General features: G+C 47.3%; 3 protein-coding genes across 6 annotated transcripts in view; 1 reads left to right on the top strand and 2 right to left on the bottom strand.

Moving 5' to 3' along the window:
- Window positions 1-1790: 1790 nt before the first annotated feature.
- nadka (NAD kinase a) overlaps window positions 1791-25483 on the bottom strand; it is a 39612-nt gene continuing 15919 nt past the window's right edge. For 2 of the 3 annotated variants that reach the window (XR_003797165.1, XR_003797167.1), the window contains one exon: window positions 1791-3105. The gene's annotated coding sequence lies outside the window, so the exon portion shown is untranslated. Of the gene's footprint in view, window positions 3106-7728; window positions 7743-25483 lie in introns of those variants that run through there. The other variant, XR_003797166.1, reaches the window with a different exon arrangement.
- si:ch73-236j9.2 (solute carrier family 35 member E2A) lies at window positions 3099-10776 on the bottom strand. The gene is made up of 9 exons (XM_018746672.2): window positions 10700-10776; window positions 8160-8623; window positions 7321-7456; window positions 6512-6639; window positions 5826-5946; window positions 5688-5741; window positions 4819-4891; window positions 3914-4059; window positions 3099-3813 (listed from the first exon to the last, which is right to left on the bottom strand). Exons 2-9 carry the CDS (start codon window positions 8437-8439, stop codon window positions 3585-3587), a joined length of 1167 nt encoding a protein of 388 aa, XP_018602188.1. The 5' UTR covers window positions 8440-8623; window positions 10700-10776; the 3' UTR covers window positions 3099-3584.
- LOC108931078 (uncharacterized) lies at window positions 14791-25166 on the top strand. 2 transcript variants are annotated; one of them, XM_018746675.2, is made up of 9 exons: window positions 14791-15029; window positions 18668-18764; window positions 19574-19745; window positions 21110-21255; window positions 21398-21574; window positions 21786-21902; window positions 23126-23212; window positions 23561-23708; window positions 23935-25166. In XM_018746675.2, exons 1-9 carry the CDS (start codon window positions 15016-15018, stop codon window positions 23955-23957), a joined length of 981 nt encoding a protein of 326 aa, XP_018602191.1. In that variant the 5' UTR covers window positions 14791-15015; the 3' UTR covers window positions 23958-25166. The 2 variants fall into 2 exon arrangements, with proteins under 2 accessions (XP_018602191.1, XP_018602190.1); XM_018746674.1 differs by lacking the exon at window positions 23935-25166 and having other exon boundaries at window positions 23561-23926.

Here is a 25483-nt window from a genome sequence, read left to right as displayed (position 1 = left end):
TTACCAGAACACTGTCCTCCAGAGTGTTTGAGGTAGAAGCCAATGGCAAGACGTATGGAAGGAATAGGCGCCGACTCAGAGAAAGGAAGCCATCGCTCCACTCTAAGCCGGCAGAGGGGTCCCTACAAGCATCGCAACTTGGCGACACCTGATACGGACCGCATCACACCAGCCGGTAGAACTACAGAACAGCAACAATCTTCCCCCCACAAGAGTCTACCACAGCACTAGATCCGCCAAGTGACAGACAGCGGCGATGGATTTAGGACAGCAAGCGACCGTATGGCACAAGATCTGGATGGATCAGCAAGGCACCTGTCAGACTGGTAGCGGAATGGGACCTTGGTGCTGAAGACTGGGCAATGCGAGTCACGTAGAAGAAGCATCTTATACGTCATGTCTGTTAATAATAAGGAACTGTTTTGTAAAGTTACGACGAGGTGCTAGGATAGGTGGTATTTGTGAAAACCATATTTTCTGCATTAATTAGTACCTTTACATTGTCTACTATGCGGTGGATGTTAATCTGTTACACCTGCAGCATAGTTTCTGATTCTTTTCTCAGTTTTATTTTTCTTCTTGTCCTTTTTTATTGTTATTGCTCTAAATAGCTTGTGCAAACTGTTCTTTCTCTAATGGAGGGATGTGTTACGTGGATGAGATTCCCGCGTCCCACTTTGAGTATTGCACAATCTGCATGAAAGACAAAGTGCGGCCGTGTTGTCGCTACGACGTTAGTTGTTATTCAGCGGTAACACAAATAAACATATCTAGACTATATTAACCCTCCTCTTACAGTACAGTCATGCAACAAGATGTATGGCTGTTTTCATTCATTCCGGGTTCCATGTTTTTGCTTCGATCTTGTAAAAAGGTTGCTGGTCAACGGTGGCCAAACCACAAGTACCGCAGCCTGACCGGTACTGTACTCTTATGGCTCCTCTTTTTTTCTCCACATCCCTACAATGTCCAGTGTCCCTCTTCAAATTACGAGATTCCTTTTTTCTTGCGGTTACAGCTTGCCCTTGCTTGACGTGTCCTGTCATTATCTTGGAAATTGTCTACTTGGCTGCCTGTCATGACCTTGGATGTCAGCTACTTGGACAACACACTCATCACTGGACGAACCTGTCATGACCTGTTGTGACCTTGGATGTCGTCTACTTGACAACAGTCAACAATTTTGCAGCTTCTGCAATAGACAAACCTCAGTAACTCAACCTCCAGCTGTCTTCTTGAACCTTTTCCCCTTTCATGTTGCTTTAGAAACTCCAGGTTATCAGACCTCTTCTGCACATTTTCATAACTGCTATTCAAATTAATGCGACTTACCGGTGTATCTTTTTTTTTTTTGAAAAGCCAGTTACTGTACTTGTTTCAGAGCGAAGGAGCACGGTGGCTCAGAGGGGAGTGCTGTTGCATCACAGCTGTGAGCTTGAGTCCACCTGAGTCTGTATAGTTTGCATGTTCTGCCTGTGTCTGCATGGGCATCCTCCAGGTGTTCTGGTTTCCTCCCACAATTAAGAACATGTGTTTTAGATGAACTGGTGACTCCAAATCGCCCATGGTGTGTGTGTCTGTGTGTATGTATGCGTAACTGGTCTGTGATGGACTAGTATCCAATCCAGGGGGCTCCTACCCAACACCCATTACACTTCCAGGATAGACTCTGGCCCACCATAACCCTGCACTGCAGCAGCAGTTACTGATGTTACTGTCAGCTCATCCATCCCCACACCCCACAGATCTCACAGTAAACAGTAAGTATTCAGATTTTTTATTGAGTGGAAATAAAAATTCTCACAGTGTTAAAACTGTCAATAAAACATGGTAAACACAAAATGCACTCGTGTTTTCGGAATGTGCCCGCAATAACCACGACTCCATCCTCAGGTTTAGGGTAAAGTTCAGTGGTCTTAGCCTAAGGCTTCGTATGAGTTCACGCTGAGGTAAGAACCAAACACACTTGTCATTATGATGTTGCACAGTTCACATCTAGAGGTCCTCCTCCACGCGGAATAAATATCTACAGCAGTCTCGCAAAGTTTGTGCTGGAAAAACACGGGGATTTCAGAGGCCAGTGCTGTGTGCTGGAAGATAGTGGTTACAGTATCCACAAACATACACACACACCTGATCAGCATTATGTGCTCAAGGCTGGTATGCTGCTCAGGTTTACATGCAGTCCACGTTGGGGTCACCTTCAGGAGGTCCTGCTCCCTCTTCAGACGGTCCACGTGCCTCTCGATCGTCAGTTTAACACCACAGTGAGGGAAAAACCACAACTTGTGGAAAAAGAGGCGACCCGCCTACAGTGATGAACGTGCGAGTCGAATGAGGAAAACCACCTGCGGTCCTCTTATTCCTGTAGCCCCCGCTCTTACACGCCATCACCCTCGCTGTGTCGACCCACGTTCTCCAAAAAGGCATACGCGTGCAGAATATACGTGTGTGTGCATCTGCATGTACGTGTGCCGAAAGTATGCCATGGCTCATTGCCATGGTTACCACATCTTGAGGTGCACCGCTCTGCTGGCGGTCAAAGGGAGCAAGCGGCTAGTGATTAGCAGCTCACCGGGAGAATAAAAGTGTAGTATTGGAAGAAGGAAGTTGGAAATGTTATTTACACATTTTTTTTTAAACACACACGTACACACACTTGCAAAGGTGGCAGAAACCATACTTGCATACACTGCCACCACCGACATATTACCACATGTATGCATACCTTACATCCATACATACATACGCTACATATTGTATACAGGAAAATCTCTATCCACAGATTTGGAGGCGTGATCATCTAATGTACAGTAAATACTGTGACAGGACACAAGTGGTTAAAAAAATAAGTTGTGTGATCACATGTTCCATGTACAGATACAGTAATCTTAACAGTGTGAGGATCACACATTAAGCTGGAATGTGGGGGATGCTTCTTAACCGGTGGTTGTAACTGATAGCTTTCTACTAGGTCCTTTATTTAGTCCTGTTTTAAACCTGTCCTGCTTCATTAACATGCATAAATACATGAGCTTGATTTAATTTAAAAAATCACATATTACACACACACACACACACACACACACACACACACACACACACCTCTCAATCATTCTTTCCACGTACACTCTCACAGGTACGATGGGAAAACAACACAGCTGAGCACTGAGCTCCAGCATAGGACTGCATGGAAATGTCTACCAGTGAAATCCTGACTTACTGCAGGACCCACTAAAGATGGTTAATTTCTGTTTAAACACGTGAGACACGTTACAGTCAATCTTTTGTAGAGCAAATATTTGCCTGCTGAAACCGCTACCTTAATGCCTCCCAACAGCGTCCCAACCCAAATCAAAGCTGGGGGAAAAGGAGGGGGAACGCACAAAAACGGTCACCCTGGACCTCCATTTCCTTCTCGCTGCAACGAGGCACCGGAGCAGAGTGTATTTCCGTTGTAGCACCACCGTCGTGTGCGTTTCCCACAGTCCTCCTGGCCTTTGACCAGCAACAACAAAGGAAAATAGACGTAAGACGTTGCAAATATTTACATAGAGGCAGTACTGCCTGGGTGGGGGGGATTGCTAGAGTGACTCCTTGATGTCGGCTTCCTGCAGCAGGAGTTTCTGGTCGGCCTCGAGGCTCTGCGCCAAGCTGTGCAGCGCATCCCTCTGGGCCTGCTTGGCCTTGTTGTAGAGCATGACGCCCACGATGACCAACACCGTGCCTACGGCCGACAGCAGCGTCACCTGATTGCTGAACACGATGATGCTGAGCCAGATGGAGAGGGCGTGCTTCACTGTGCTGGCGACGCTGCGGGAGCACGGCGACACACAAGGTGCGGGGGTGAGCGTGCGCACGTGCTGGCGTGCGCATGCCAGTGTGTACGGGCGTGCGCGTCGCCCTCACTCACCTGAAGGTGACGGGAGAGATGCGGCCCATGAGCGCGTACGCCGTGACGCTCTGCAGGTGGAAAAGCACCCCGTCGAAGAGCAGCAGCAGCGCCACGTCCTGGCTGAAGCGAAATGAGCGCCCGCTCTTCCCGATCACGGGGATGTCCTGCCACGGCAACACAGTCGTCTGTCACCCACGGTAACCGCTCGGCATCTGCATTTACAGCCTCTCGCCAACCACACGCTTACGTCATGGAACTTGAGCGTGAGGTGCAGTTAGCAGTGGAGACACATATTGCGCAACAAGTTCAGCGACATGCACTGTGCTTCCGCTCCTTCCACCTCGACTGCTCGCACACCGTGTGCCGTCGCAGGGAGTCGCTAAGCTACTTGATTTACCCAGATTTACCCATTTACACAGCTGGGTAATTTTTACTTGTCAATTCAGAGTAAGTACCTTAATAAAGGGAGCTACAGCAGGAGGTGGGATTCAAACTCAAGACCTCTAAGCGCTGCACCACCTGCTGGCCCACATACTTGATTCATATTTAAGAAAATCGAGAGCATTAAAAGGCTTTTCATGGAACACGGACACACCTGATCTTCTCCAATCACGGACGCTAAAAGTCCTATGCAACTCCTGTGAGCAAATTATATGTCATTATAGATCTCCCTTCCCCAGTGTTTACTTTTACGTGTATTTGAAAGGTGTTTCAGTTATTTTCCACCTTTGCTGGAGCCTAACCCTTGTGGTAACAACCAGTCCAAGGACTCCTGCTGATTACCACACATTTACTTGTTATTTACACACACTGCTCCCGTTCCATTATTAGAGTTGAAGGAGTGCATGGTGTCCCCAGTCCTGCAGTTTAGCCTGTTGCTAGGCTAGCGACACGGCCTAGTGAGGGGTGAGACCAGGACTCGCCAGGAGGAAGATCCATGCAGGGATGAGCATGATGACCGCTGCGGCGCTCGTATAGAACTGGAGCTCCGGTGGGCTGAAAACGACATCAAAACAACACATCAATAAACGCCCAAAAAAACAGCTGCAGCAGCATATGAACAGACAATGTTCTGAGAATTTTACATCCATAACGTCACGCCTTCTGTGCATACGTCTCTCTACTGGTAGTTTTCTCTGCAAATATTTGCCACACTGTAATATCACCCTTCAGTAAACACTGTGCACAAGATAATGTACAATAACACTACCGGCCAAGTGCACTTGGACGTACAAAGAATACGACATAACGGTCGCTTGTGTACGTGTGTTTAACGTGACACATCGACAGGAGACCGACATGCTAAGTATCAAGTGACAAAGTTAACGAAACAGTACAATAAGTACAAATGCAGGTATGTGTACATATGAGCATAGCTAAGTAATATGAGCAGAGGAGTGGAAATCGCAGCAAGATTGAACATAAATCTGCGTTTATATAACGAAAACAGGTTTACATTTATATTCATTACTTCACAGGATGCTTTTCTCCAAAGCAAATAATATCATCAAGCTGCTTACAATGATTTTACTATTTACAGAGCAAGGTAGTTTTTATTGTCACTTCAACAAGTGTAGCATAGCAGGGTTGGGATTCGAACCTGCAACCTTCTAACTACTGTGCTATCTACTGCCTGTTTGAGAACTACCGTTAACCTTATCGCTTCTCACTCTAGATGTCACTATGGTACCTGCACACACGCATATTACATAAAACCGGTCAGCACCCCGAACTCCCGAAGTAAACACCATATTCGCCCGGGAGAACACAGACTGGCACACGGCAAACTCACCTGAACTTGTACTTATCCCCGCTCAGCAGCTTCTTGGAGAAGACGTTCTGTAAGCTGACGAAGAAAAACGGGGTGAAGACCCTGAGAAGCCGAGCCACGCGGTGCACGGAGACGAGCCGTTGGGCAGGAGGAGCTCACCAGTCCATGATGTTGGTGGAGAGCGCCGCCGAGAAGCCCAGCAGGTTGAAGCTGACCTCGGTCGCCGTGCACAGCGCCAGGCCGGCCATGATGGGGAAAAGGGACAGGTTTACCCAGAGTCCTAGAACACAGTCGAGGGGTTAGCTGTGGGCCTGCAGCACAGTCTGCCCTCGAGACACACAATGGCTGTGAACATGTGCTGAGGCTATACACAACCCACATTCAGCTGATGGTGGGTAGTGTAGTAGTTAGAACCACTGCCTTTGGACCCAAAGGTTGCAGGTTTGAGCCTCACCTCTGGCTATAGTACCCTTAAGCAAGGTACTTACTCTGAATTGCTCCAGTAAAATTACCCAGGTGTATAAATGGGTAAATAACTGTAAATTGCTTTGGTGAAAAGTGTCAGCCAAATGCCATTCCTCAAGCCACCAACTGTGGTGTGCTGAAACTGATCCTTTTAAAAACCTGTCACTGGCTGCAAAGTGTGTTGCGGAACTCAAATGATAGCAAAAGTATCATTGTACCGGGTGAGAAGCCCACGTATATACATATACATATATATATATATATATATATATATAAAAGCATACACGTTTTCATAAGCTGTTTGAGTGGTTTTTTCGCTGTACGAGACCCCGTTACATGAAGTGTGAGGCCATACGACAAACAGCTTACTAGCTTTTTACCTGTGTACTCTCCTAAGATGAGTCTGGACATGATAACCGTGAAGATAGGTGCTGAACTCTTCACTGTCTCGGAAAAAGAAACAGCCACATTCTTCAGGCTGACCAAGCCCAGCACCACGGTGGTGAACCTGTGAGGAGGTGTCATTCACGATCATTACCACCCACATCCACCTAAACGAGATTCCCTTATGAACGCCACGCACAGGAACATCATGCACCCGAACCGTGCACCGATCCACCCTCACTGCTATCATATCCTCAAACCACGCAACCTTACCATTATAATGCAGCAGAACCGCTTGCTCTCGTCTTTACCACCTAACCCAACCCTTCACCATTTACCTTTATCGTTACTGTGAAACCTGATTGTTACTGTCCACCCTGACGACTCGGCTTACCTGGAGTTCCGAATTCTTGAGGAAAGAGCAAAAATATGCCCAGAAGTAAATTTAACATGGTTTATGAGGCTAAATTCCGCCTCAAAGCTGCTACCTTACGTGGTACTGCCATAAAGAACACCATCAACCCAAAACATTCAGCAGTTCCCACGTTCGTCTGGATTGAGGCATATTGCCACAAAGGCAGTATTAATGACGACAACATCTTTTTATTTAAACGTGAGCCGTACTTTGCTGTCAGCTAACAAAAGGAACGGAAACCGATGGGGGGGGGGTATTTCACGTACATTTACGTGAGATTAAAGGAAATGGTGGCGGTAGCAAGGAGGCCATTTATAACACAGTGTTACCGCACTTTATTCATCAACACACATTTACGGCATTTTTCGCACAGCGCAAAAATAAAACAACCTCATCAGTCCCACGAAGAGCATGATCATGAGGAAGTTGGAGGGGTACTCGGCCCGAGACTTGTGCTTGTACAGGCAGCAGGGAACGTACATCTTCACACAGCCGATCACGGTGGTGGACAGCATCTGAACGGCCCCTGTCAGTGGGAGGAGCCAGCAATCAGCAGGGGTGGAGAGGGAGGCGGGGCCAAAAATGGAGAGTGACGGACGGTATCGGGAGGAAGCCGGCGTGAAAGGGTCTTCGCTCCACTCGAGCACCGTGCGCTTCCGCTCACCGGAACACACACTTCCCTATCTGGACTGATTCATTTCAATTCATTTTTACAGAACACTCTTCTCACGCGGTGACACAGACATATGGCAAAGAAAAGATGACTGATGTCAGCGCGAGTGCTGACGTGGCTCGCTAACACACACACACACCTGCCTCTGCGGTTTACTAGCAAAGCGCTGCTGCGCTGCACGCCGCTCTTTCTAGAGCTCAGAGCACCTGCACCTGCAAAACAAGCAGAGTGCTTTTCTCTTCTGAGTTACAGCAGGCCTTTTGCAAACTGGAATTTGCACTCTGAACAAACGCTTCATTTCGAGCATCAATTATTAAATCCAAACAAATAGAAGCTATTTTAAATAATTAATAAATAAATAAATAGTAATAAATGCACTGCTGTGCTCGGGCTCATGTTTCAACTGATTAGAAAGACAAAAGTCACAGTGTTCTGCCTCTCTTCTGCCTGCCATCCCTTTCTGTTTGCTTAAACAACATTAGGGTCGTTGCATTCTGCTCTCGCACTGAACCGCCATCCCACGCCTCCTCTGAGGGGACGGAAAGCCCCGGCTTACCCAGCATGCTCGGCTCTCCCTCCAGGAGGGACAGGATGTACTTGTTGAGGAAGAGGGTGCAGAAGCTGAAGAAGTACCAAAGGCACAGGTAGGCGAGCGCCTTGGAGTTCCACACGCCCGAGTCGGCCTCTATGACCGTGGTCTCCGTGATGGTGATCTGGAGCACTTGCTCCCCCGGTAAGCTCTCGCTGCGCGCCAGCACCACGCGCTCCTGCCGGCTGCGGAAGGCCGAGAACAAGTGGCCCAGCGGATGCTTCCCCGACTGCCCGTTCCCCACCATGGCCCCCGTCTCCGGCGCCCAGCTGAACCACACGTGCAAAAGAGCGACGGAGCGGAGCGGACCGGCCACAGGACGTCAGTCCATATCCGAGACAGCGGGCATCAGTCTCGGGAGCTGGACAAGCGGGTGCGTCGACAGGTCGCGCAGTCTCATGCCGCCACCCGTGGGGCCCTCAGCGAGATGCCTGGAACAGAAGAGTGGGTGAGCGCTTAGTGCATGACGAGCGGGAGAGGAATGGGGCAGGCAGCAGGAGCCACAGCATTACCCTGCCATTTACCGCGTCCCGCTCAATTACGGTTCGATCGAACCGCTTTAAAGGCTTAGGACGGTGGAATTATTTCAGTGAAGGGTGTCAAAAAAAAAAAAAAAAAAAAAAAAAAGCGCACGATTATCTCCTACACGCATAACGCTTACACACGTTGTGGGTGGAAGACTTTCTTTGCCAACAACATATTTGACCCAAGTCCATTTTTGTACTGAGCGTCAAGGTGAAACCCCACCTGATCTGAACCTTGTTCTCAGTGGTATGTTGAAACATGACACACCCAGATGTTCCAGTTTGGTAGGTCAACATTTGCTGGATTTAACACACACCCATTGATCTGGCATAAACAACAGGAAAGTCACTATCATCACTGTGAGCTGTCCATTACCAGCTGCCTGGAGGAGAGCAATCACAACACTCTCCACAACACACACACTCTCCACTACACACAACAGCAACTTCACTACTCGCTCAGGCTCCGATTGGGAACCTCTTGTCCATTTCATTTTCTAGCTACTTAACATGAATATTCTGTCAGCATAATTAGTCCTTAGGCAGCGATCAGGTGAGAAAACACACAGTGATTAAGGCCACTTTGCTCACCGAGATGTTTGCAACAGAGTTGCTACAGGGACCACATAAAAAAAAAGGGGGGGGGGCAGCTGATAGTGTAGTAGTTAGAGCTGTTACCTTTGGACCCAAAGGCTGCAGGTTCGATCCCCACCTCTGGCTGTAGTACCCTTGAGCAAGATACTTACCCTAAATTGCTCCAGTAAAATTACACAGCTGTATAAATAAGTAAATAATTGCAACCTCAACACTGTAAGCTCCTTAAGGAGAAAAGCATTAGAAAAATGTAAATGTTACAGTTGCTGCCTTTGGACCCAAATGCTGCAGGTTCACACCCCACCTCCACTCATAATACCCCTGAGCAAGGTACTTACCCTAAACTACTCAGCGGTATGAACTGGTAAATAACCGTGAGCTGCTTTGGAAAAACGCATCAGCAAAATGAATAAGTGCTCAAGACCTGCAGACAAAAGCAGTTTGGTTGCTGAGTTTGAGACGACCGTGTTCCTGTTTTGTGTTGGCAGCTCAACCTGGTTAGATGATCCTGGAGGGGGAGAGATGGAGGATGGGCCACGTGCTGCCGCTCGGCCAAAGGTCTCTCAGACCGCAGAGCACCGCGTCACGGCTGCAAGGGCCGGGACACAACAACCTACAGGCTGAGTGCGGCACCTCCACCTCCTGTGGCACTACCCTTGTACCCATTCACCACCACCAGCAGCAAATACAATGAAACGTGATTTCGAAACGGTTAAGGACCCGGACGGTGTTGGTTCAAATTCCGGCACAAGGGTTCCCGAGTACTTACCCTCCATTGATTGATAAGGTAAGAATTGCCCAGTCCTTTCAAAGGACAAATCAGTGCAACTCTACCTGGGCACAAGGGTCACGTGACACAAACAGACACGTCACTGCCACTGATACACAGGCAGTCAGCGGGCAGTCAGCGGGCAGTCCCCCCCCCGTGACCCCAGTGCACCCAAGTGGTGCCAGTGAACAAGGGAGCCCACCGTGTGTGTGCGCATGCGCGCGTGCGCTCGTGGCACGACCGCCTTGCTGTGGCTCGCGCTCCTTCTTCTACAGCACGAGCCACCAGCAAGGCAGTCCGGGGTGCAGAAAAAAAAAAAAAAAACAGAGAGCAACTTGGCCGCCCCGGAGCTCCGCGCCTTGCTCCACACTGTTCGTCTTACGGCATTTATGACTTAGAATAGCTAATAGTAGTGAAACGGTCCCGTCGCGTCGGGTGCCGCTTCTTTACGGTACCGCAACCGAACCGGACTCTTCGTCACAAGTTCGTGTGGAAACAGCCACTTCTGGGGCTAAACTGGACTCTAGTCGCAAAATGAGAAACTATATTCCACAAAACCGTTATTATTATTTTTTTCTTCAAGGTTAGAATTAGGACACAAGCGGAGAGCAGTTCCTCACCGCAGACGCAAGCAGTCCGTTGTCCATTGAGCGGAATCCAAAACAAAATCATCGTGCAGCACAAAAGGGCGGAAAACCCTCACCGGAAGTTGGCCGTTCAGTCGTTACCCCGGAGTTTAAAACGACAGTACACCCACAACCAGTCCGACGAAACATTCGTGCGGGAAAACAATATATATATATTTAAAAACCCTGCCTGAAACCTGGCCGGTCAGTTGTTTTCCCGGAGTGTGAAGCCACACAAATAAGCGGTGTAACAACACGTTCATGCACTAAAAATGGAGAAATACCTGAGTGAACAGAGCCACCAGGGTCTTGTTCCAAAATAATATTGTTACAGCGCCATGTGGTCCCAGATTGGAGTACATTTATCAATCATCATATCCCTTGCAAAAGCTGTGGACTTGACTTGGTAATCCTTGATTTGAAATTCCTTTTGACAAATAAAGTGGGATGTCTCCTTAAATTAATTAATAAAAATTACCTTAGTAAATGCTTTTTCCAAAGACTTAAAAAAGACAAGGACACCAGGTGCTCACTTTAAGTTTGTTCAAAAATGTATTGCTTATAATTCATTGTTGATTCAATACTATTTGAATGTGTAGTTTGTACCACTAATTGCACGGTTTTGTTAGGTGACAGCACCAAATAACATATCGAGGCATAAAAAACGTACGATTTGAACGGTGGACTGTCGTATTTCCACCGAAGACAATTGAAATGCAGTTTTGATGAGGTTGCAGCGCCTCCTAGTGGCGGTTCTTGCCAACAGCAGCGGCCTCCAGCGCACAGCTCGAGTCTCATGTCTAGTAATATGGGGAAAGAGCAGCACATTTACAGTATAGTATACTATACATAAATGCTTGTAGCTGGTGATATCCTAGTAAATCCATCACTTTACTATATTACCAGTGCAAAAGCTTAGCTGTGTTCTGTTGGTTTACAGTTGAATGACTGCAGTATAATCATGCACGTTTGTTTATTTATCAGACACAGCAACTCCAATGAACTCTATGAAGTGTTATCAGCCCACACACCTTATTCACCAAGGTGACTTACAATGCTAGATACACTACTTACAATGGGTCACTCATCCATACATCAGCGAAACACACACTCTGTCACTCACACTATTGGTGAACCTGAACAGCATGTCTTTGGACTGTGGGAGGAAACCAGAGCATCTGGAGAAAACCCACACAGACACAGGAGAACATGCAAACTCCGCACAGACTGAGCAGGGACCGAACTCACGTCCTCCCGCACCACCCAGGTGCTGTGAGACAGCGGCACAACTGCTATATATAATATACTATACATAATATAATATTAATGTACATTTCAGTGTGAATAGGGAATACAATGAGCTGATAAGGATACAGCCTTAGAGAAACAGTTCATTTGTACCTTGATATTTGGGCCCTTATTGCCCTGCGTTGTTTCCCAGAAGGGAGCGTTTGAATCATGTGAGGGTCGGGGAAGAGTCTTTGATCAATGATAATTAGCTCCCGGTGTCCCCCAGAGCTGCTGAATCCCTCCCACATTCAAAAAAGCCTTCAAACCCATCCCTTTCAGAGCCACTTCTCTTCTGATGGCTTCATAAATGAGTCCAGCGCTAGCTACTATGATTATCAATGTGTTTGCTATTTGAATCTAACTTCCATAGGTGGAGTTGGGTGAGCTCCTTCGGCCCCTCAGAGCTGCTGAATCCCTCCCATCAACACCATCAGCCATGATTATCTACGTATTTTTTAGTTGGATGTCACTTCTATAGGAGCTACAGGAGGGATCTGAACCAGCAACATAGTGCTGTCACACACACATGCTGCGTGTCAGTAATCCTGTGTCTAAAGCTCTTTAATTGTAGATGATGTTGGAGAGCAGTGTCTCACGGATGAACAAATGTACATGTACATGTAATGCTGAAGATGTCACTAATACAACACAACAAAAATGTACCATAGCAAACCTTCTTATGAGCCCATCATCATTGTCCCGAACATTAAAATGTATCTTTTTTGATATTATATAACGTCAAAACATTAGAACTCCAGGCTCCATGGATGAATTAATGCGTCACATGAGACGGACACAGTGAAGGTCCATCCTTTTGGAGCCTAAAAAAATTTACATGAAAAATGAAGCAGCTTGCAGGAATGAAGCAAAATTATTCATACGTACAAAGTATATATATTTTTATTCTTGTAAACAACTTCGTATAGACAATTCATATAATGATGTACATTTTACATAACAGAATGCTTTAGTATGCATAAGACTTACATTTTAATTTATTAATTTAGCAGATGCTTTTGTCCAAAGCGACATACATCTCAGCAAAAGTACAATTTATGCATTACATTAACAGAAGGAGGCATAGCTGCAGACATGAAAGTCTCAAGCAAACCTAGTTTGTTCCCTACCACTTGCTGCACCGAGGTTCATCGTTCGAGTAGGTGAATAAAAATCAGGATAGACAAATCCCGATACCCACCCACCAATTTTTTTTTTTTTTAAATATTATAAAATACACAAATAAGCAAGTACAATGCCAGAATAGTGGCTGAATAAAGGTTGTATCTGGGGATGCTTAAGGAATTACGATGCGTGAACAGTTACACCATAAATGAGCTGGAGAGATCTTGGGTGAAGTGGATCTGGAAAAGGTGAGTTTTCAGACCCTTCTTGACAGTTGACAGAGTTTCTGCAGTTCTGAGTGACGGGGGAAGGTCATTCCACCACAACGGACCCAGAACCGAGAACCTCCGAGCTTTACCTTTCGTACATGGGACCACCAAGTGAGCGGAAGCAGACGAGTGAAGGGGCCTGGCTGGGGTGTACCAGTTGATTAAGTCTTGTAAATAGCTGGGAGCAGTTCAACTGATGCATTTGTACACAGTAACCAGGCTTTTGAATTTGATTCGGGCAGCTATAGGAAGCCAGTGCAGAGAAACGAGAAAAGGAGATACGTAGGAACGCTTTGGCAAATCAAACACAACTCGTGCAGCAGCATTCTGTAGAAGCAGCAGAGGTTTGATGGCATTAGCAGGAAGGCCACACAGGAGAGAGTTGCAGTAGTTCAGACGGGAAGTCACCATGGCCTGGACAAGTAGTTGGGGGGAGTCAGTAGTGAGGTAGGACGGATCCTACGAATATTATGCAGGATGTATCTGCAGGACCGGGTTGTGGCTTCGATGTGCTGAGAGAAAGACAGACTTGTGTCAATCGTTACTCCCAGACTCTTAGCCGAGGAGGTAGGCGAAATAAATGAGTTGTCCAGTTTGATCGACAGGTCGTGACAGGAGGACGGGTCAGCTGGGAGGTAAAGAATCTCTTTCGGAGAGGTTGAGTTTGAGGTGGTGATCATACATCCATGAAGAGATGTCCAACAGGCAGGCAGCAATGTGTGCGGAAATGTCTGACACGGCAGGTGGAAAGGAGAGGAAGAGCTGAATGTCATCAGCATAGCAGTGGTATTTGAATCCATGGGAGGCGATGACTGGACCGAGGGAGGACGTGTAGATGGAGAAAAGAAGAGGACCCAATACCGAGCCCTGTGGAACACCGGTAGAGAAAGGCAGAGGAGAAGAACAAGAGCTCCACCAGACCACTTGTTGAGAAGATCTGTCAGAGAGGTAGGACTTATTTTAGATAATAATAATAATAATAATAATAATAATGATGCTTTATTTCAACACCAAACAATCACACCCAATTTATATCAATAATAAATTATTGTAAACAAACATGCATACTGTAATTAAATTCTCTTTGGGTTCATAATCATATATTCCAAACAAATTATACAATTCTGTACGTCTTACTTTCCAATTTTTTTCTATGTTGCAACGTCATAATAATAATAATAATAATAATAATAATAATAATATCCCGAAGGTTCCCTCAGCGTTGCGCGATCCGCCATTTTGATTTCCGCGCACTCGGCGCGATTTGCATTTGCATTGCAATCAGAGGCGTTCACCGCGTACGCATTTTACGCAACTGTCGGCGAGCTCGGCGGCGCGTACGCATTCTACGCATCTAGCTTCCAGCTCGGCCGCGCGCACGCATTCTACGCAACGTGTATTGGGGTCAGCGGGCCGCGCGCATTGTGCGTAACGTTACGCCGCGGAAACAAAGTGGGATTAACGCGGCTGCTGCGCTGCGTTGTTTCTGGAAGTGGACGAATTGAAAGCAGGAAGTGGGCGACAGTTATATGAGGATATTCGGAGCTCGTACTCGTAGGAAGCATCATGTGTTCTGTGGAGACGGCGTCAGAAATGAGCGCAGGGATCCATTGAACGCTGCTGCAGAAAATGGACGAGATCAGGTGAGTGCAGTAAAAGAGACAAGAATAATCAATGAAGACAAGTAGTGAAGAGAGGAGAAGGAGGCAGTGTGGCCACTTGGTACAGAGGGAGACAGAGGACAGAGTGAATATAACGAGGAGGCAGGCAGAAAACAGGTAGCATGGACCAGGACTGAGACAGTGAAGACATTATGGAGAGTGGAAAAGACAGCAAAGAGACGGTATGGAGACAGGATGGATACAGGAAAAGACAGCAAAGAGATGGTATGGAGACAGGATGGACACATGACAGCACAGAGACGGTATGGAGACAGGATGGACACAGGAAAAGACAGCAAAGAGACAGTATGGAGACAGGATGGACACAGGAAAAGACAGCAAAGAGATGGTATGGAGACAGGATGGACACATGACAGCACAGAGACGGTATGGAGACAGGATGGACACAGGAAAAGACAGCAAAGAAGCGGTATGGAGACCGGATGGAGACAGGACAGCAAAGAGACGGTATGGAGACAGGATGGACACAGGGAAAGACAGCAAAGACGACATGGTATGGAGACAGGATGGACACAGGGAAAGACAGCAAAGACGACACGGTATGGAGACAGGATGGACACAGGGAAAGACAGCAAAGACGACACGGTATGGAGACAGGATGGAGACAGGACAGCAAAGAGACGGTATGGAGACAGGATGGACACAGGGAAAGACAGCAAAGACGACATGGTATGGAGACAGGATGGACACAGGGAAAGACAGCAAAGAGGCGGTATGGAGACCGGATGGACACAGGACAGCAAAGAGACGGTATGGAGACAGGATGGACGCAGGAAAAGACAGCAAAGCGATGGTAATGAAATGGAGACAGCACAGAGATATGATGAGGACAGCATGGAGATAGCGAAGACAGTATGGACACAGGGAGGAGACAGAGTGGAAATGGAGGCAAAAGACACATTGAGACGGCAGGAAAAGTCCTGGTTTATGTTGTTTCAGCTCCATGGAGCCTGTGGTGTTTTTTTTTTTTTTTTTTAACACTACCGTGTATTCTGTTATCGTTACTTGTAAACAGTGTATTTAAAAATAAACGTCAAACAGTATAAGACTTCAATCCTAAAATTTCTTTCATGGTCCACTGAGTGCGATGTGCAGATGGTGAACTTTTTGTTACCAGCTGTGTGACGCTATATTGTGACTTTTTGGGTTTTCTCTGTTGTTCTACCTTGTTCACGATCAACCCAGCTTGTATGAAAGTTCCATTAATATGTTGGACCTTTCTGCCTGCTCCGTGTGTGTGTGCGTGTGTGTGTGTGTTCATTCACTTAAGTGCTCTGCTTCTCCAACAGTGAGCTCAGTTTCCTGTTGCGGTGAAACCGTTTGTTTTCCATCTTGACCAGCAACAGGGACGATCAACGAGAGACTGACAGGTGGCCATGTGGTCACAAGTTCATCTCCTAACCCTGAGCTGGGCTCTGAACCCACCAGACATCCGAAACGAACGGAATCACTGCTGAACCTGTCTGCAGCTGGTCTTTTGGACCTCCTCATGCACTTAGTTCTTCACACTCTACTGTATGAGTAGTGATGCAGTGCTTAAAAGGTCAGGCATGAGGTTGAAGAGTGTGTCCATCTAATATGCAGAAGTGAACATTATAGTACATGCAGCAGGGCTTGTAGAACAATTATGGCCAGATCTTGGTCCCGTACGATCGTGGCCAACTCTTGGTCTTATATGGTCGTGGCCAGAAGTTGGTCTCGTACAATGGTGACCAGATCTTGGTCCCGTACAATCGTGTCTAGAAGTTGGTCTCGTACAATGGTGACCAGATCTTGGTCCCCTACAATCGTGGCCAACTCTTGGTCTTATATGGTCGTGGCTAGAAGTTGGTCTCGTACAATGGTAGCCAGATTTTGTTCCCGTCCGGTCGTGGCCAGATCTTGGTCCCTTACGATTGTGGCCAACTCTTGGTATTATATGGTCATGGGCAGAAGTTGGTCTCATACAATGGTGGTCAGATCTTGGTCCCGTACGGTTGTGGCCAGCTTTTAGCCAGCTTTTTGGCCAGGTTCTCTGAAGGTGGGATGAAAGATTGACCATGAACCACTTGACCCATGATGATTTTGGCTGATGTTGTCTGTTGTAGCCAGAGAAGACAGGAAACATGTTGGATTTCTTCCTTCTGGATGCTGGCTGCAGCCCAGTATCCAGATTCTGAAGTTGATGTGTAAGTTTGGGACCAGGTGGCTCCAAGCAGGAGGTGGTAGATAGTAGGAAGAATGGCTGAGTAACTTATCTGGGCGAGACAGCGGTAGAGAGAGCTGAAAGAACCCCAAAGGACTGAACTATAGTTGCATAATGAGTGACGATGAGCGTAAGAGGATGTAACTAAGGAGAAGTGAGAACACTGGCGGTCAACACCAAGTGTGGTATGTCAGATAATAAAGATAATACATGACCGCCAGGCTTGAAACAGGCTGAACAGTCAGGAGCCCATACCCAGCCTGCACTTCCACCTGTTTAGACAGTGAAACAAGTAGTTTTTAGTCTGAGATTAAAGAAAGAAGAGGCGTCGGACTTTTAAACACGAGCGGATAAAGGTTATTCCATAGAGTTGGAGTCTCACATGAGAAACCTACACTTTTGTGTTGACTCTTGGCAAGTCTTGGCACAAGAAGGTTGGCACCACCTCGGAATGGTGTATCTGAGGAGGATGACATTGGGGAGAAGAAGATCATGGAGATGAATCCATTTTATGCACCAGTATATTCTCAATTCAGAATTTCCCCGATGACCAGAGAAGAGAGGCAGGTGAAGGGCTCAGATGTTCACGAGTCTTCGTTCCAGTGAGGTCACTTCCAGCTGCCTCCTCTACCAGCCGACCCTTTAGAAGAGCTGGTTGGGCCAGATGGCAGAGCGCTGCAGATGGCACTTTTCAGACGCCTGCTATGATCTGCAGATGACAATCAGGAGATGCCGCATTTCTTAAAGAGCATCAGGTTTCAGGTGGTGATCTGGAATGCCAAGGTCTTGTTCTGCAGAGCAGGCCTCTGCATAAAAGCTACCTGTTCGCAGACCTGCAGCTCGATGACCTGTGTCTCTGTAACTCGACACGTGCAACACGGTCACATGACAGCATTCTTAACTACTGCACCACTTCCTGGCCTAATGGTGAAGTGATTTTGGATTTGTTCATGGCCAAATTTTGATCGTCGAACGACAAAGATTACACCAAGGATCTTCTCTTTGGACCAGAAGGTTGCTGTTTATGGTCCAAAGAAGGATCCTGCTCTTGTACCCTGAAGAAGAGCATTCAGCCTAAAGTGTTTTAGGCTACAACTCGTGGCTATAAATTCCTGAAATTCCTCCCATGTCGGTAACATATTTTTTCCTACTTATGCTATATTTGCACGCCTCGGGGGGGCAGTCAATTGCTCTTGGACCTTCCAAGTTTTTTGCTTCTCTTTTCCTTCTCCAGCCTTAATAGTTTGTTTGTTTCCATCCCTCCATTGTCCTCTTGTTTTTCATCATGCAGCATTGTCGCAGTTCGTAACGATACCCTTTGGGTTTGTCGACTTCCCTGATAGCTCTTGTTGTGGACGGTGCTTCAACATAGTCCACCATGTGACTCAAATAAACGTTGTTTTCCTCGTTTCAGTCCACTGCTGAACAGCCGGAATCGCGAGGGCAGCGATTTGCCGTCTCCGAACCTGAGGCCGAGGCATCAGGACCTCATCCCGACACCATGTGGCCCCGTGAGTGTCACGAGTTCCACCAGAATGCTCCTCCACCTCCGCCGTGAGTTATGGAACGATGGTTGATGGTGTCTGCACCGCGACAACCCTTCGTCCCACGCTGTCATCTCCGGGCAAGAATTTTTAGGAAAAAAGTAAAATCTGCAAGAATGACATGGCCAGAAGCGAACGTTTTTGTCACCAGCGTCTGGTGCGCAGTGTCACCCGATAAAATTTTCTTTTAACCGCTGTGGTTCTGTCACCCTGTGATGAACCTTCAGTTTCTTATGTACTTTTTACATGTATTCGTTTATCAGACACTTTTCTCTAAAGTGACATGCGACGTTTCACCAATAGATGCAGACAATCGACTCTCAGCCGCATAGTCCTCGACTGCCACTTAAACTGTAGCTGCACGTACTGTACTGGTGGAGAGCACTTCTTGAGCAGATGATTTGGTGAAACATTTTGGAGCAGATAGGAGATTGGGGGAGAAGTGGATCTGAAAGAGATTTTATCTCGAGAACCTTCTTGAAAGTTGGGAGGGATTCAGCAGCTCCGAGGGGCGGAGGGAGATCTTTCCACCACAGCGGAGTCAGAAATGAGAACCTTCAGCTTTTGATTTTGGGCCTCTTGTGTGTGGGACCACAAGGAGACCAGAGGTGGAGGTGGACCAGAGCTTTTGCTTCCGAGCTTTCAGTCGCTAATGTTTCAGTTTCTCTCGGAAACAAAGCTCTGCGCTCTTCCTGCTCCAGTTGGACGGACTGGTGTTTGCGGAACAACCCAACCTAGAGGGTGACGTGCAACCTGCTCTGTCCTGTTCTGTCCAGATCAAGCAGTGGTCCGAGCTGTCCCTGCTGGTGAAGTTCTACTACTGCTTCACCATCGTGTCCCTGATGGCCGTGTTCACCCTCACGCTGGTGAACATCTACAGCGAGAGCCAGGCGTCCTACACTCATGAGGAGGACTTCACCATTTCCCTCATACAGCTGGTGGGAATCGGTAAGTGAAACGTTGCAGGCGGGCGGTTTCAGACACCGCTTCCCTTTTTCTGCACCCTGCAGTCATTTTCTTCCTGTCTGGGTCATTTTGGCATTTTTCAGCTGGCCAAAAAAAAAAAAAAAAACACAAGGAAATTCATACCTCTAGTCCAGGAAATATTAAAGATCTTTAGCAGTTATAGATATGTGTACATGAAGAACCGTTGAGCTTGATGTGGCGATGTTCTTTCACACACATTTAACATAACAATAGTGGCATTCAAGTACACACACACACACATCGTCTGAAACCGCCTGTCCCATATGGGGTCACGGGGAGTCAGAGCCTAACCCGGCAACCCAGGGCGTAGGGCTGGAGGGGGGACGCGACACACCCAGGACGGGACGCCAGTCCGTCACAAGGCACCCCAAGCGGGACTCGAACCCCAGACCCACCGGAGAGCAGGACCCGGTCCAACCCACTGCGCCCCCCTTCATTGAAGTGATACATTCGTGATACATTCAGCATAAACAACGAGAAATGATACAACTTCTTGCAGGGATCTGTATGAGCATATCTGACTATATATGATATATAGTGTATATATGAGTACATTAGTGTAAATACCAGTAAGGTAAAAGGTGTAATAGGTGGCATGATAATAAAATCAGTGCTGCCCCAAAGTATGTGAACTCCTGTCTCTTAATTTTACCGGTAATTGGTTATTTAACGAGCATCGCTGTTTCCCTGTGACATAAAGTGTGTGTAATGAGCAGTTCCATGTGTTGCTTTGTAGGAAATCGTGTGTGTGGTAGAAACACGCAAGTAGGGCAGGTGTTAAAAAAGTGATGCCCAAGTTGTGTTGGTTAAACCAGGTTGGTAAGTAGAATCGGGGTGTAAATCGTAGCCATTTATTAATGTTATACGTTTATTTTAATAGTTAGTAAAGGAATAATGACCATCCCAATGGCATTCACATAGCTGCACTGTGTGTTGCTTTAGGATAAATACCGTGTTACAGTGCAATCTCTTAATTATGTAGTGTCGCTTTAAGAGCTCCATGCCACAACTGGGCTCTTCAGGGGTGTAGAAGGGCTGCGATGTGCACTTCAGAGGCTCTTGATGGATGTTGCTTCGAGAAGTTTCCGGTTGCTTCTTCCACGAGTGGCATTGCTGAGCGGCTGCTCCGGAAAGCATCTTGAGAAGGATGTGCAGTGAGATATTTCTCCCTTTAGTCCTCGTTTACAATCAACGGACGTGAGAATTTTCCTAATGCGACGAACTTGCAACGTGTGCATGATCAGTGTTCAGAAGCTCTGCTCAAGTTGCAGTCGGTCCGTCGCCAGCACGAGCGGTCACTGTGTTGTGCCTCCCCCCCCCACTAGTGTTCTGCGTGTACTACGTCACCCGGGGGATCCTGCAGGAGAACCGACAGGAGCTGGTCGTGTTCGTGCTCAGCATCCTGGTGCTGGTGGTCCGCTCCGTGGTCAACTTCACCGTGCTCTCGCTGGAGGAGAGGATGTCCATCCTGGTGTGTTTCACAGCTCTGGAGTGTGGGGGAGGGGTGCTTCTAAGTCTTTTTTTTATCCTACCAGCACTTTAAAAGCTCAGTTTTGAGTTGTTTTGGTGTTGAGTCCCGGGGTCTGCCCCCTAACCCTAACCCCCACCCCCAGGCTCGCTTCATTTGCATCCTGTGCCTGGGGCTCATCCATGTGGTGTGCGCCCTGCTGCTCATCCAGAGGCCCAACATGATGGCCTTCCGAGTGGGCGGGGCCCTCGAGAGCCTGCAGGAGCAGTACTTCCTCCTCAACTTGTGCTTCTCCATGGTGACCTTTGACCTGCAGGCCCAGGTACGAACCCACATCCCTCTGTACCGTTACTCTGCCCTCGACGCACTCGACTTGGCTCAGCTCGGTGTGTTTGTGCTGTTTTTCTTTCTACTTGTAAACTATCAAAACACTTGTGCTTGATTACAGCAGTCAGGACTTGAACCAACACCCTCCTGGCATTTGGCCCCAAGTCCTCTGAGTTTCCTGACGGTCTCTCTCTGATCTCCCTCAGCTGTGTCTCTGCATCCTGATCATGACGTCAGGCATCTCCCTCAGCTACTCCCACAGCATCATCCTGGGCATCGGAGTCATCTGGGCCGGCATCACCGCCGTCACGGGGGCGTTCGCGGTGCGTGATCCGAACCGCCGTCGACACCAGTATCGCACCCGGTCTGGGCTTACGGAACCAAAGGGGGAGTGGTTACTGCTCCCTAACAGCGACCTCACTTTTACCACAAAGTCACGTCCAATGAGAGATTAGTAACCAAGATGCCACTCCACTTATTAGCTGCTTGGCTCCTGTAAAAGTCTCAGATACAGCAATTATAAATAAATAGAAAAATTGTGGTTTCTGCCAATTTGTATTCAGTGCCGATTGTTGACGGTTTGACCCCACGGACACGTGTAGCGTTTCTCACCATATTACTGATCACCGACGCCCCGGAACACCAGACGGGAGCCTGAAATGCCGCGGAAGTGAGTTGAATTAAGGCGGCTTCAAGCGCGTGTCCACTTTTGCCGCTTCTACTGCCACCTAGTGGCCGGGGCTGGAAACACAATATAATTTTGCTCCACGGGACAAACATTGTAATTAAAGAGAAGGCAACAAAATGCAGTTACATCAAGTGAAAAGTGTAGCTGTTTCTTGAGTTGCTGTCAAATATGTGTTGTTTAGAGGCTCTGGCTGACAAATACTGTAAGGCATTTTGGAAACTGGAGGGAACAAACTTTATTAATTTAACACAAGTACCTTCATTAAGTGTGTTGGAGCAGGAAGTTGGATTCGAACCTGCAACCTATGAGTCCTTCAGGAGCCAATAGGGCAAAGCACACTGTTGTGGGAAACCGCTTATTATGTAGTTACTGTGTGTGCGCGCATCCGTGTCCATCCATCCGTCCTAGGCCATCCGCTATACATCCACCTTCAGCTCGCGGGCCCTGTTTGACTGGAAGGATGGGTCCAACAGGTGTACTGCGGTAATAGTGCTGCCTGAGATGCTGGTATTTACACAAAGTGTTTACTAATGGGTTCAGGTTGGTGAGACAAGCAGCATTTTTGGGCTCGAGTTCCATGTGTGTTGGAAGACATCAGACACACTGGGACCCTTTTTTTTTGGGGGGGGAGGGGTAAAATCATATAAAATGCAAGAAGCTGTTAGTTGAATTGCATAACAAATAACTGCCTGCAACTCATGAGCTTGTGCTGAAATGTTTGTTGTGAAACTGGTTTTAGAACTTTGAGTTCGTAGGAGTCTTAGCGGTGAAACCTGCGAGTGCCGCTCGAGTGAGAAGAGAGAGACGGGAGAGCCGTGTTTCCGCGGAGTCACGTTCTGGGTCTGTGTCCCGTTTCAGGTGTTGAAGGAAGTGAAACCACTCGTGTGGATCTTCGTCCTCCAGAACCTTCCGGAGCTCGCCTACTTCATCTACCTTCTCTACATGGTGAGGAGTCGCTGCCTAGGCCTCAGACCCGTATTACACTCCGCCTCTGTACTTCATACAGCAGATGGGTGCTCTGGTTTCCTCCCACAGTCCAATGTGTTTCAGTTGATCGGTGACTTTAAAGTGCCCGTAGTGTGTTTGTGTGTAATTGCTCTGGCATCCCGCCCAGGGCGTACCCTGCCTCGCACCCTATTCTTCCAGCATACACTCTGGACCTCCATGACCCTGGGATGGACAAGCAGTTAATGATGGAAGGATGGTTAATGCTGGGGAACTGGGGCACTGTTGGGTGAGCGGAGGGGGGTGTGGCCAATATGTGTACCTCACCAGGGTCTCCCCTGTCTGCAGATCATCAACCAATGGGGGGAGGGGAACTCGTACAGCGTGGAGGCGGCCGCCATCACCGGCTCCCTCGTCTCCGTCCTCATCAAGGCTGTGCTTTTCTGGTCGTTGTTCCGCCTGTACCGCAGCTTCGGCCAGGGCTTGCGGGAGAGGAGTAAGGGCCGCTTGGTGTCGCGTTGCTGCGCTGCACCGCACCACACGCTTCAACACACACCTCCACACACACTTCCTCTGAGGGGCTTAGTGTCACACGCATCACGGACTGATGAACGCATGACTCCTTAAACACCCCCAGTTACATGGGAGTGATGACTCCTGCCCCCCCCCATGGTGCCTCACACCGCTCACCATGTTTCCTTTAATTTCCCCTCACTCTTCAGTGTTTGCGTCGCAGCAGCAGTGAGGACTCGGGGCCGAGAGGACGCTGGGAGGGGCTGTACATGGAGACGAGTCCCTTCGCCACTGAAGACCACTGTGCAACACAAGTACATTTATATTATTTTACCTTTTTTTTAAAAAAAAAAAAAAAAAATCATGTTTATGGTTTAAAATCCTATGTGGGATCGAAAGGGGTCAGAGGTCACCGGAGACTCAGTTACGAGGGGACGGCACGAGTGTCCTCCATTACTGGACTTTGGATCGGTGGTTTTAAACAATGTTTGACATGATTGACAGGCCAACACACGTGCTGCACTGACAGGGGAGCAAGGATCCAATAATCAGCCTTTCTGGTCGCCTGAAGCGTTATGACTGCATGGGGGGGGGTCTATTTATTACAGGCATCATTTTACGTTGGATACACGACCCCCTGCCGAGGAGACGAGCATCCCCACGCCCTCCTTTTCTATAATGTACTTTTAAAATAGTAAGAACTTGTCATCTGATGTGCCTTCTGTTATATTAATCATTTACATTAATAGTCACAGTATGGATGATCCATTCTTGTCGACAAATGTGACTTGCACAGAAATATGAATCGGAGCATTATTTCATATTTCATCACCTGTCTGAGCTTTGTTTTAACAATGAGCCCTTAATGGCCTGTTTACTCTCCGCTACACGTGTTTATTTGCAGTTAAATGTAAACCCCTCTACCAGTGACCTGACCACAGAGACCAAAGAAATGAAATTTAATAATCTGGTATTTTCTGTGATTGAGATATTGGCTGTAGGTCTTTGTTTGGGATTCTGAGCCCTTCTGAGAGGTTTATGAAGATATGCACATAGGCTTTTTATAAACAGGATATAGCTGAATTTTATATAGAACGATTACACCCTGTTTTTTTTCCCCATGTTTTATATGTAAAGCCTTGGCTATTTTATATCCAGACAGCTCTATGAGTACAGCTAGAACTGGCCTTTGATGAAATGTCATTTGCATAACTTGTCATGTAACACATTTGCTCCTGCTCTTAATCACTTGCTTGATGTCCATATTTTAAAAAAAGTTTTTGGGATTTATTTCAAGCCAGCCTGTTTATAATGTACAATTGCAACGAATGCAGCAACAAAAAGTTTGAGACGCTTTGAAATACACTAAAATTAAGATGTTTTTTATAAAAAGTTTCTGCTGTGTACTTGGACCACATTGAGCTGTCACAAGATGTACTCTTTGTAAATTAAAATATGAAATTTTATACAAGCCTGGAGTTTTGCTTGGTTCTGAGTCAACAAGAGGGGAATGAGGAAGCTCAGCTGGAGAGTCCTGGTGCTTTTTTTCCCCCGAAACCTCTTAGGAGGGGGAGTTTCTGCAGTGGGGGCTCTGGAATTCCATTGGTCTTTTCAATGAAATCTACAAATTAGAACTGAAATGAATGAGATCTCCACACACTAGTCGGTGGCTACTGTTCACTAATTTATCCCGTAAATATTCTACAGTGCTCACCTTATTGATCACTGACACTCAGGGACAGCAGATACGAGCTGTAA

Source organism: Scleropages formosus, chromosome 2 (assembly GCF_900964775.1).
Source record: "Scleropages formosus chromosome 2, fSclFor1.1, whole genome shotgun sequence".
In the NCBI taxonomy this organism is placed as follows: Eukaryota; Metazoa; Chordata; class Actinopteri; order Osteoglossiformes; family Osteoglossidae; genus Scleropages; species Scleropages formosus.
The sequence above is the reverse complement of the archived record's forward strand: the minus strand, read 5'-3'. Positions and strand labels throughout refer to the sequence as shown.

What these genes read in the sequence shown, in the direction of transcription:
- si:ch73-236j9.2 (XM_018746672.2), bottom strand. Translation starts at nt 8,439, where the DNA reads ATGGTGGGGAACGGGCAGTCGGGGAAGCATCCGCTGGGCCACTTGTTC. An exon ending in CTCTTCGTGGGACTGATGAG is followed by an intron (nt 6,640 to 7,320) that starts GTTGTTTTATTT and finishes ACCTCCTCACAG; the next exon opens with GTTCACCACCGTGGTGCTGG. An exon ending in ATCTCTCCCGTCACCTTCAG is followed by an intron (nt 3,814 to 3,913) that starts GTGAGTGAGGGC and finishes GTGCTCCCGCAG; the next exon opens with CGTCGCCAGCACAGTGAAGC.
- LOC108931078 (XM_018746674.1), top strand. An exon ending in TCCCGACACCATGTGGCCCC is followed by an intron (nt 18,765 to 19,573) that starts GTGAGTGTCACG and finishes TGTTCTGTCCAG; the next exon opens with ATCAAGCAGTGGTCCGAGCT. An exon ending in CCTTTGACCTGCAGGCCCAG is followed by an intron (nt 21,575 to 21,785) that starts GTACGAACCCAC and finishes GATCTCCCTCAG; the next exon opens with CTGTGTCTCTGCATCCTGAT.